At 48.0% G+C, this 12,128-nt stretch overlaps 2 protein-coding genes across 14 annotated transcripts; one reads left to right on the top strand and one right to left on the bottom strand.

The window, feature by feature from the left end:
- The first annotated feature begins 32 nt into the window (after positions 1 to 32).
- On the top strand, positions 33 to 8,540 carry LOC118502352. 2 transcript variants are annotated; one of them, XM_036034534.1, is made up of 8 exons: positions 33 to 327; positions 761 to 929; positions 1,422 to 3,125; positions 3,209 to 3,433; positions 3,679 to 3,853; positions 3,923 to 6,450; positions 6,525 to 7,418; positions 7,508 to 8,540. In XM_036034534.1, exons 3-8 carry the CDS (start codon positions 1,500 to 1,502, stop codon positions 7,901 to 7,903), a joined length of 5,844 nt encoding a protein of 1,947 aa, XP_035890427.1. In that variant the 5' UTR covers positions 33 to 327; positions 761 to 929; positions 1,422 to 1,499; the 3' UTR covers positions 7,904 to 8,540. The 2 variants fall into 2 exon arrangements, with proteins under 2 accessions (XP_035890427.1, XP_035890428.1); XM_036034535.1 differs by lacking the exon at positions 33 to 327 and adding an exon at positions 404 to 545 and having other exon boundaries at positions 7,508 to 8,537.
- On the bottom strand, positions 8,236 to 12,086 carry LOC118502357 (thiamine transporter 1-like). Of its 12 annotated transcripts, none has more exons than XM_036034555.1 (3): positions 11,423 to 12,086; positions 10,295 to 10,427; positions 8,236 to 10,218 (listed from the first exon to the last, which is right to left on the bottom strand). In XM_036034555.1, the coding sequence occupies exons 2-3, from the start codon at positions 10,418 to 10,420 to the stop codon at positions 8,935 to 8,937; spliced, it is 1,410 nt and encodes a 469-aa protein (XP_035890448.1). In that variant the 5' UTR covers positions 10,421 to 10,427; positions 11,423 to 12,086; the 3' UTR covers positions 8,236 to 8,934. The 12 variants fall into 12 exon arrangements, with proteins under 12 accessions (XP_035890448.1, XP_035890449.1, XP_035890451.1 ...); XM_036034556.1 differs by having other exon boundaries at positions 10,295 to 10,432; positions 11,425 to 12,086; XM_036034558.1 differs by having other exon boundaries at positions 11,552 to 12,086.
- Between the last annotated feature and the right edge of the window lie 42 nt (positions 12,087 to 12,128).

Raw genomic sequence — 12,128 nt, 5'->3', positions numbered from 1 at the left:
TGGTTGCGTGTTGCATAGCTGTGTTTGCATTCACGGTGAAAAAGCTATAGCACCAACACCACCGTACCGCGGCGTAGTTGGTTGGATAAAGCAGCAGCAGCAGCAGCAGCAGCAGTATATCGCATTATTTCACTTTATTCTGTGTGCAACACTATTGGTGTGCGGAAACGACTCCGAGTGTGCTGCACTTGCTTACGTCTTCTGGAAACGCGCTGGCTGTGGCTGGAACGGTGGAATTTTATTGCCGGATGAGGTTGGAGTAATCGGGGCTGCAGAAACAGAGAAGCCAGCAGAACCGGCTCGGAAGCTCCTTCGTCATACGCGCGGGTAGGTTTTGCTGGTTTCCCTTTCTTTGACATTGTTCTCTGTTTTAGCGTGCCAGATTTGCTCCCTGGTCTCCCTCGTACCGAAATGCTACATCAGGTTGAGGCTACGTAGCGCTAGTTGCGGATGTTCATAATTAGAGGGAAAAAAAGTACGTTGCTGCTGCTAGCGGCATTGTCCTAAGAGAGAGCGTACAGTGCGTTAGCAAAGGAACATGATGAGTGAGTTTCCCGGCCGAGCTGTGTGCCCCGTCCTGTGGGAAGGTTTAGGTCTACGTACTCTAACCCCTCGAGGCGGGCCGGTTTTGACCGCGGTCTGCTAATGCTGCAGCTGTAATCGACACATGAAAAGCTTGTACCATGTTCAGCAGAAAGCCACCATTATGCCCGCTACTGGAAATTGCGTGAATAATTTCCTTTTCATGTCTTTCTTTTAGAGTATCCCGAGCACGGTGTGGTATATTAGCTGCATATATAGACTACAGGAGTGAAGAAGAAGCGAGGTAAAAAAAAGCAACAGCAGCAGTGCGGCCCACATTCACGACCATTTCGTCGGTGCCATCCTGCAGCTCTGTAAAAGCGTGTGTAGCTGCTGCGTATTGTTGGGTAAGTGTGTATGGGTGAGGATCGTTTTTTTTTAGAAAGATGATCGTGCGCGTACCTCGCGCAGGTGGTGTGTAACTCGGCCAGATATTTATCGGCGTTTCGTGGAAGATGAGCAAATACGACTTCACAAACTGTCTTCTGCGGCAGTAGTGAAGTCACCAGTGTCTCTGGTGGCAGTGCCTGACTTTCAGTAAACTGTTTTAGTGTGAATCCTGAAAGATATACAACCTTCTATACTTTGTCCTTCATTGCCATATAGCCAGCACTACTAATTCATTTCGTGAGGGTGGGCGTGCGTATAAAAACTGAGTGGCAGACACATACACACTAAACTATAATGTAAAGCACATACACCACCTTCTAATGATAAGCGGGCATTTTTTTTGGAATTGTCTTGCGGAGAAAACCCGCAAAAGAAGTGTGCGGTTGTGTTAAGCAAAATCGGAAGAATGTGCTTTTAATGAACTTTATTCAATTATTCTGTTTTTCCAGCGAGCAACTGTAAGGCGGCCGGGTAACACAATAGTCTTGTAAAGTTTTCCTGGTAATCGCACATCCACTTCGCCGGGCATGTCGTCCGGAGGTGGAAAAAAGAAACTAGTTGCAGCTGCCGCATCACCACTGTCCGTCTCTATAGCTGCCAATCCTGTGCTGCCATCGCAACCACCAACCGGTGGTATCAAGCTGCTGATTGATAAGAACAGAATTGTGAGCGTTCCCTCGACAAAAACACAGACCATAGTAGTGCAAAGGCAGCAGCAGCAGCAGCAGCAGCAGCCGTCAGTGGTTGATCAGCATAATGCATCCTTAAACCAACCACCAGCCAATGAAGACAATTTGAGGATTGTTAGCTCCAATGTCGGTAGTACTACAATTACGCTAAAAGCAGCACCCGGAACACAGAAAATATTATTCAATAAATATACACCAATAGCTGGCGGCGCTGAGCCTCACGGCATTAGTGGCGAGATGCGTGTAAAAGTTACGGGAGAGGATACGAGCCGCAACGGTCAACCTATGGCGGCCACCGGCGGACAGTTGAAACAAGTAAAGGTCACCAACAGTTTGCTGGGAAGACGGATGTCAATACATCGGCGGTTGCCGCCAGTTCCTACGACGCAGGATCCCGATAGCAATAAGGGACAGCAAACTGTAACGCTGTACACGACGACCGTCAAATTATCGGACGAACCAAGCTTATCGAAGCCACAAATAACAGCAAACAATGTGCTCAAATCACCGCAACCTGCGCAACCAACGGTTCCAACGACAGCTATTATATCCTGTGTGCCCGCAACAGCCATTGTTGGCAATCTTGTACCGATCAGCAGCAGCAGTACTCAAGTTTGGCCAGCAAGCATTGCTGTAGATGTATCTTCTGCTACGCACCCACGTATGAATCAAGGCCAAGGCACTGTGTCTTCCATAAATAGTACCGAAAACGGCCAAGATTGTAGTACAGCGACACCACCAACCGCATTGGTGAAGGATCAAACCGACTGCGTGGCTGTGACATCTATGCAAACGGCACAAGCAGTCCTCGGTGATGGTGTATCTCAGCCAGCGGTTAGCACGGAAACGGTCGAAGATGCGAACAATCAATCGAAGCAGCCCGTGCAAGCAATTGTGGTGAACGTTGCGAAAGCGCCCGAAGAGTCATCTTCCACCAGTGTCGATACAGTAGTGTTGGATGAAGACGTGGTTTCGAAACCATCGCGAGAGATGAAATCCCTTCAAGTAACGCAGGCAAAGTCGAAAATTTTGTCCGAGTTTATCACGGATACCATCAGCAAAGGGAAATTGCGCAAGCGTCGATCAGATAGTATTGTCGATGCGGCGGGGGTAGTCGGACCCGTACCTTCCGATACATCACCAACAAGTGCGGAGTTGGTTGTGCCACCGCGCACCAAACGGAACCGCAGGCGATCGACGACTCTGCTAATCGACGCTGTTGCCGGCCATGGTAAAGAGCTGGCCACCGACGAAAGTCACAAGTTGGAAGAGTTGGCAAACGAACTGCCGGCTACAAGAGTAAGGAAGATACGCTCCGCCAAATCGGAGTACGCGCTGGTGAAAGGGGACCGAAACACTGAAACCTTGAGCAGCGGGGCGAAAAATTTCTTCTCCAACTTGGACCTGCATCACGATACCGGCAAAGTCGATGATGAATCGTCGTTCCCCAGAGATCCTCCCAAAGTAAGTAGCGTGGTAATGATGATGTTCCTCTGGGCAATGGCATTAATAACGCGCTCTCTGCTTTCTTTCCCTTTTTGCTGTAGCCTGGATGGGATCGTTTTTGTTGGCGTTGCAAGCAATGTGATCCGGACTTGGGGTGCAATAGCTGTATCAGAAGCTATCACAAATACTGCGTACGCTACACAACGGAAGATCCGAAGTGGAGCTGCACGGAGTGTAAAATGACGTCCAATGGGACCACGGATATCGAAGCGTTTACTACGTGTCTTGGATATTTAGTAAAGATTCTATTGATGCAATCGGATTGGGTATGTTTCGCGAACAAGTATCATACATTTTTTAGATAAATCGGCTTTTAACTCTCATGGTCAGTATTTTGCAGAGTTACACAGTCGTTTTTCATATTGAATATGCCATTTTCTCTAGCTGCATGTGCTTCGATTTGCCTTAATTTAGTCCAAGGGGTCCAAGACCTTCAAGGATTGTGAACCATATAGCATTTTTCGTTTTCAATTGTTAATCCCTGTTGCTGTATATTATTTTTCCATTACAGAGTAATTTGTTCAATCCTATTAACAAATCGCTTATGCCCAATTACGACAAATATGTAACACGGCATATCGATCTGGCTGTAATGAATGAGCTGCAGCAGCAGAGAGCATACAAGTCTTCGGAAGAGTTTTTGACTGACGTAGGCTGGATCGTACACAACATGTCCATCTATCCTGGTAAGCATTTTTTTCTTCTTGTTTTCCGTGTATGATAATGTGCATGACCGTGCCAACGTTCTTCTGCAGATAAAACGAATCTATTGAAAAAGGCGCGCGCTTTGCAAAAGAGAGCCAAACAAGAGGTGGAGGAAATGGAACCATGCTACGAATGCTATATTAAGGCCAACACACTGTGTGAGGACTGGTTCCGAGAGCCGTGTTCGAAACCGCACCTGCTGGTGTGGGCCAAGATGAAGGGGTATCCCTACTGGCCTGGTAAACTGTACGTGATTAATGCCAACAATCAAGCATTCGTACGATTCTTCGGTGCACACGACCGATCGTGGATGTCGGTAAAGGAATGCTACTTGTTTTCCCAGCGCGATCCCAATCCACCGAAGCAATACCTGAAATCCAAGCTGGTGCTACTGTACGCCACCAGTGTGGAAGACATCGCGCATCACATTGTCCGGCTGCGCGAGCAATTCAACACGTTCAACTATGGCTCGTTCATGGAGGCGGTGGATCCGTCGCGCTTTGAAGAGCAACAGCGCGCCATGTTTCCGGGTGCGTTTCTCAAGAAGGTGAAGGTTACGATCAAAAGAAGTGAGGGCGAAATGGTTGCCGTTGCTTCTGCAGCTAACGAGGAAGGGGTACAGGAACCGCTCAAAGCTAAAAACAATGCAGTAGAAGCGGGAAAGGACGCAACTCCCGTTTGCAAAGTACCCACAAAGAATGTAACCTCTACGAGCCCTCGAAAACGAATGACGCGTCGTATGTCTCGTTTTTTGAAAATTGCCGACGAGTTAACTAGCAGCCCGCTGACGAATGCAGATAGCTCGCAAGACTTGCTGACACCATCCGTTGCTTCTCTGTTGCCAATCACCGATAAAGCTACCGAAAATAGGCAGAAGTGCGAAGAACCGGACGAGAGCAAGGGAACAAATGCTGCGGACGATTCGGATTGTGATCCAAAAAATCTATCCTTACTGCTTCGACGTGGTTCACAGTCATGGGAAACGGAGCCGCTATCCAAGCGCCGTAAGTCTTTGGCTGAGAAAGGCACACTGGTGAGTGTAGCTCCGAAAGCGACAAAATCAGTTGCTACGAGTTCAAAGGCAAAAGAGACGTGTCACAAGGAGACCGTCGAACTGGTTGTTGACAAGGCAGCTACACCACCAACTGTCCCGATCGACACAAGTAGTTTAGTGAGTGTAGCTCCCGTTAAAGCGATCGAGGGAAAAGAAATGGCGGTACAAAAGCACGCTGTCGTGCCGGTTGCTGAAAAGACAATCATACCACCAAATGTTCAGCCGGATAAAGCTATTGCCGTGAGTGTAGCTCCTGCTAAAGCGAAATCGACAGCTTCAACAGCAAAACAGACGCCACAAGCTATTAAAGCCAAGGATGATGTTGTGCCAGTTGCTGAGAAAGTAGCATTTATTTCGTCGAATGCTGTGATGGAAAAAAATGCAACTCCAGCAGCAACGTTATGCAAAATTGCAGATACTGCTGCTACGGTTGGGATCACTAATGATGGTCCGCATTTGCCAAAACAAGCTACAACCGCCGGAGCACAAGCCACGCATACTCTTACAACCGTGGCCAATGCCGCTGCCGTCGTAAGCATTGCGCCAGTGACGACAACGACCTCAACTAAACCGTGTGTGGTTGATTCGCTTAAAAATGTTGCAAGTGTAGATGTGACTAACAGCTGCACAGCAGCAGCAGCGTCTTCTTCGGAGCAAGCTTCGAAAGATACCGATGCTATATGCACACTGAGTACAACGGCAACATCCATTACAGTGATGGCTGTCAAGAAGGAAATAATTTCCGACGATGAAGCAAATACTGTGGAATGTCCAAAGGATGTAATGCCTGTGCCCATAAAGGAGCTGGCCCAGAACGATAACTCCGCTTCGTTGACGGCTTCGGTCTCATCGGTGTCATCGGTCTCATCGGCCTCATCTGCCTCCTCGGTCTCATCGGATGTGATCAAAAGGCAGCACATAACTGCATCTGTTAGCTCGGTTAATGGAGTAATGCCGGTGCAACAAACAGCACCAGCAGTGTTGCCCGCTAGTAGCACTACCATCACCATGGTAACAAGTAATCAGCGGGCTAGAAAATCGTTCCCGGGCGGAGCATCCAACACTAAGCATGTATCAACGAGACAAGCTGGATCGCTGGTGCATAATGTTTCGCTTCCGGCAACAATAACTATACCTGCAGCAACGCAACAAACTGTAACAATCGCGCCACAACAATCATTAATCACACCCATGAATGCTACCGTGTCGATTCCGAAGGAGCTTGTTGCTCCTTCTACGATGGTTTCCTTACTTCCCTGTACAGACGATCGCAAACATGTTAGCAACGATGTTACCATGACTTCGATTGCGAACGACAATGACGATGTGTTGATAATCGAGGAAGAAGTCATTCCCGCGTCCGTACCATCGAGAGGAAGGAAATCCGATGGAAGCAATCAGCAGCTGCCTCCGCCACTGGTGCCGAGACCACCAGAAACGTCGATCTCACCACCCTCCGTCGATGACGTTAGTACGGTGGAATTGAATCGCACCATGCAATTATTTGACGACAGTTCGAACCGGGTACGTATTGTTACGCCTTGGGCGTGTTCCTATTTCTGTTATAAAATTTGAATTTGTTGAACACTTTGTCACAGGTTCTCGATCATATCCGTACGGTGATGGAAGACTTGCTGAAAGACATGTCCGGAAGCGGATCATCGTTGGCGGAGCTGGTGACACTGAAATTGCACCAAGAACGACAGCAGGAGCTTTGGCAGCGCGAGAAGGAAAAGCAGCAAAGCGCGTTCGACAGTAGATTGTCCGAGCTGCGCATTTCTCTCGAGCAGGAAAAGCAGCGGGCCCTGAACGAGCAGCGGCAACAGCTGCTGCGCGAGAAGCAGCGGGCAGTTCAAAGCACCAAACTGAAGCAATGGTGCAGGAAATGTTTCAGCGAAGCGCACTACTACTGCTGTTGGAACACGTCGTACTGCAGTGCCGCCTGTCAGAAGAAACATTGGATGGAGCATCAAAACGATTGTACGCAGGAGCACGCAAACAATGCCCGTTCCGTCCAGAGCAGTTCCACGGTGACAGCATCGGTGTTGTCCGCGGACAGCAATAGCAGCAGCACCAGCATCACCAACTCCCATATGCGTAACCGTTTGCACATCTCGACTACGGTCCCTTCAGTAGGGGGCGGTGGCGGAGATGCGAACAGTCTGCTAAATAAGCGTACGCCGAACAATAGAGTCTTCCCGGGTGAAATCACTTCCACCAGCACTCCGCTGCAGACTCCGGTCCGTTTCATTTCCAGCAGTTTGGCGGGCAATGTAAGCTACAAAACGCCGATTATACAGTCGGTGCAGGGAAGAGATGGTATGATTATAAACTTACCGTCACACTCGCCCCAGAATGGGGGCCATGCTGTCACGTTGGGTGTGAACACGAGCGTGACCACAAATACGCCCCAGCAACTGATGCAGAAAAGAGCAGCAGCACGTGACAAATCGATGCAACTGAATCACCAAAAAGCGGACAGCCGTAATAAGGTAAGATTGTTTTGTGTGGGGTTTTTTTTTTGTTTTAACTTGGTTGTATTTGACGTGGAAACGTTTTTTTCCTCCATGTTCCGCAATAGGGATATACATCGCGTAAAACGTATGACATTACGACGTCGCCTTACTCGAGCGCCAATAACCTGCTCACATCAACAACGTCAGCGATCGTACCGTCAGCAGCTTCCTCGTACGCCACAGTAACGCTCTCCGATGCTGTGACCGTGAGTGGTGCGTCGCCTAGCGTTTGGAACCACCAGATGGCTGTGCTGCAATCGTCCGGTAGCCGTCAGTTGCATTCGGGCACACAGTTCGTAACAGTGGGCGGTACTTCCGCCGATGGGGCAGAGAAAGGATATTCGCCGGCTGAACTGGGACTCAGACAAATCCATTCAACTGCTGCTGCTGCCTCGCTTGCGCAGCAACAAAAAATGGTACATCAGCAACAGTCATCAGCATATATGCGACACCTCCAATGACTGTCCCCGGGGAAAAGCAATAGGGGCGATAGAGTGCGACCGAGCAGAAGAAGGATGTAATTTAGAGAAACATATGCATGGACGAGTTTGTGTGTAATAATTATTTGATTGCTTTGTAGAACTCAACTATTCGTACGATTAAACCTTTTTATAAACAACTTCATGGATACAAATACTTACGTACTTTGCAATGCATGCTGTAGATATAGGGAGAACTGCTTATAAAAGAACCGGTGCGATGGAAGTATGCGATGCTTTGCATATGAACACATTGACCGGTGAAGCATTGTCGTTTGGTTTATAGATGATAAGTGTGAATATCGATTATATGCTTATTAACTAGAGTACGAAACGGAAATATTGTCTCATAGTTTACCAACTGAACTTTGCTTTAACATGTACGATATTCGCTTTTCTACGGTGTGTATCAAGTGTAATGATGTTTGCTTAACCTTTGGAACAAAAGTTTGAACATCATTGGAATGCTATAAAACAAACTGTATAGTTTAAGAATATTTGATTATTATCGGCAGTTCAATTATAAATTGTAAGTTGAAGTAACGATGATATCATCAATCGCAATTAATTGATAATGTAAAAATGATTACTAAAACAATTCTCAATTATAAAACTACAACATCGTAAGTTATATTTTCTTCCATCCACACTAGCACGGCCGATGTATATCGGAAAATAATGCATTTAATTACGAAACTTGAAGACCTCATAGCTGCGTGTATGTGTTTATTTATCCCAAAACTTGTCTAAAATCCACTCTACACACAGGGGGGGCATCGCCAATACGATCTTTCATCTAGATTACATCTACAAATAAGTCTATAGCTCTTCTTTTAACAAGTGGTATATACGTACTAGAAATGAATCAAGGCTATATGTGTTGAAATACATTCCCCGGTGAGTATTCTGGGCCTGGTGGGGGTGTTGTCCCCGTTTCTCAACCGTGTGGAGACCCTAACTTTGTACTACTTGTTGCATCATTTCAGCCTCTTCGCGGTTGCTGGCGCGACCGACTATTGCCTCGAGCCACGTGCCACGACCACCACGCTGCCAATGATATCCGCTACCAGGAACGCGGTGTAAATGCCGCCAAGCACCAGGAAATAGCAGCTGAACACGGTGAACTGGCCGAACACGTCCAACGCAAACCAACCGTCCGCATCGGTCACGGAAAACGTGAGCAGCGTTTGCAGCGATAAAGCGACGAGCGTGTTGAAGCCAAACACCAGCCCAAAACAGTCGTCCGAAATGTTTTTGGCAATTTCCGCACTTACCACGGTGATGGCGAACGCGTACAGCACACAGAACACCATGTAACCGAGGTAGGACACGATCAGATTGCCGGTATTGGTGGCCAGCAGCATTGCTCCACCGGCGGCAAACGAGAGCAGTGCGAGCGAGAGGAGGCTTGTGCGGGGCTTCAGGAATCCGCTGTGCAAATATCCGGCCAGCAGAGCAACGATCGCGCCGAGCAACGTAAGGGCGGCTTCCACCGCACCGTTCCAGACGGCCGGCTGCGTTGCATCGATCGAGCTCCAAAGCGCCTGCACGTAGGCTAGAATCTGGATGTAGCCCGCCATGGCCAACGCATACCAGATGCTCCACTGGAGCACGCTCCGATTGGTGAACGATGTGCGGAAGTGCGTCCAAAGCAGCACGAACGCTGCTTTCAACCGCGATCGAAAGGACGACTGCACGCATCGGTTTGGTGCCATCGGAGGTTTACTGTCATCCGACTGATCGTCTTCTATGATTTCTACCACCTTTGCTTGCTTCGCCACTGCCGTGGTGCTGGTGCATTGGACTGCAGTTGAGTCGTCCGGTGACTGCTCCGCTAGGGTTGCGCGATGAAAGTACATGCTGGTAGGCACGGATGGGAGAAATAGGGCCCAAAGCGTGGCACTGATCTGTGCCGCAAGCGACAAATAATTAAGCTGGCGATAATCCATCGCCTCGAAGTACACCAGCAGCTGGGCGAGACTGGCGGCAAAGAACCGCCCGCTGTAAATTGCTGCCCGTGTGTGCGAGGTCACCTTTTGATAGTGCTCACGATCCACCTTGGCGTAGATGTAGCTGAAGTATGCTACCTCGGCGGCACAGTACGTGCCGTAGAATATTTCCAGCACCTTGAGCGCGCTCAGCGAGGTGGTCCAGGTAAGCATGCTCCAAACAATGATGCCAGCTGCCCCGTTCACGATAATGATCGGTTTGTAGCGCAGGAAGTCCGTCACCAGAAATATGACGGCCAGCTGCGCCAGATAGGAGTAGGTACCGATCGGGAACGCTTCCTGCACGATCTGTAGCGAATGATGCAAGAAGTAGAGATGGTTCAAACATTTGTTTTTTAATTCTCGTCAGCACCAGCGCGGGTACCTGGTCCATCGTTAGATTGCGCCATGGTCCAGCAAGATAATCGACGATGAACGGTTCACTGGGACGAATTTCTTTGAGGAATCCGAATGTGCACACTAGCAACGATATCTTCAGCCATTGTTGCATTCTTGATCTACGCTAGCGAAAGAGGGAGTTGGGTGATTTTTTGTTGTTGAAATTGTATTACTATTTGTGTCGAACGAGTCGCACGGACCTAATTGGTGTAAATTATGTTGTCCAATGACATTGAGTAGCTTAACATGGATAAATCAAAAGCATTAATTGACGTTCTATTGCCGGCTTATCAGATTATGCGCTTTTGAACGTATTTACTTATCAGGCAGCTTGCGATGTTATCTATCGGTATTGCAGGATAGATACCCTTTTTTTTCTGATGGATGTGATTAGCTGTGCCACATGTGAAAATTGATTAAACCCATTATTGCAACGAAGAAGTCTTAAGAAATGCCGGACATTGCTTTCCAGCAAGCGTCCTATAATTTCTATAGCCATTCTTTCCATCCACTTCCACCCCTCTGTTATATAATTGCAGTGATTTTAAGCAGTGATAAAATTGAATCAAGAAGCTAATTGTGATTGATTTGAATCGAAACGATTCGCGTCCCGCCAACTTTCCAACGCGCTGCTAAAGATATACACCGGCACGTATGTACGTTGCATGTAGAGACGAGAGTTTTCATTGCAATCATAAAGCTAGTGTGTGTTTTCCGATTAAATGAATTTTTTTTCACTGCACTGTTTGAAATGCGGTAATGTTCAAAGCAGCGTGCGCTTCGTTTACGCAGATAGTTATGCATCATCTGTTGCACGATGCATATCCTGTTGCACTACGATACGGCATGCCATTCGCAGCTGCTAATGAATGTTAATGCTACGGGCTGCTGCTTTGATCTCTGCTTTTCTCTGTTTCTTCACAAATTTGTGATGGCAACGATAGCAGGCGGCGGCGCTAGGAACACGATGCAAAGATGAAAGTACCTTAGCAAGGTAGCTTATCATGTGCTCTGCTGCTACATTGTTACAGGTGTGACCGATTAGAGGACAATGCCGACATTAAGTGGTGCAACAAAACAAAACAAGCAAAGAAAAAAGAAGCGAAACACACACACATTTCTGTGCCCTTTGAAATAGCTCCAATCCACGATACGCGGGACCAATATGCCTTGTTTTCTGCAGCGTAACTTCGGAGGAACACTGTAGACGGCCCGGGTAGATTGTGATCGAATAAGATTGTACCGGGCACCGTAAACTCTGTCTGCTAAATGTTCACACACGTTTACTGGAAGCAACTTTGCTGCGACCCACCCCACACACACAGCCGGATGGTGTTGAAACGGATGGGCGCGCACTCGTCTGCCGCTGTTGAAAACAATAACAGTACTAGTGTTCCTGCTTGGTCGTCCTGCTCACCAGAGCCTGTGATAAACACCACGAAACACCTCCCTCGCATCAGCTGATGATGATGATGATGATGACGATCATTCACAATTAGCCGCTCGACGAGACACCCAAACGCGCGTTTGACAGTTCGATGTATGCGGCGAGAATGTATCGCGCGTTGCAATGGGAGAGACAGAGAGAGCAAAAGCACGACGTCATCCATTTGAAGCATGCCGTCACACAGCAAAGACACACGTGCACACATGCTGCTGTTTGTTTACGTTCAATACCATTCAATGCCGCGTTTGATAATAGCGCGAGCGGAAAACGGAGTCGGTGCGTTGAGAAAACCGCCGATAAGGGGGTGAGCTCCCCCACCATCCAATTGTTGTCCTGACGGTCAAATTGAACGATCAACAAATATGGGATATGA

Source organism: Anopheles stephensi, chromosome 2, assembly GCF_013141755.1.
Source record: "Anopheles stephensi strain Indian chromosome 2, UCI_ANSTEP_V1.0, whole genome shotgun sequence".
NCBI classification, from domain to species: domain Eukaryota; kingdom Metazoa; phylum Arthropoda; class Insecta; order Diptera; family Culicidae; genus Anopheles; species Anopheles stephensi.
This window is presented reverse-complemented; position numbering and strand designations above follow the sequence as displayed.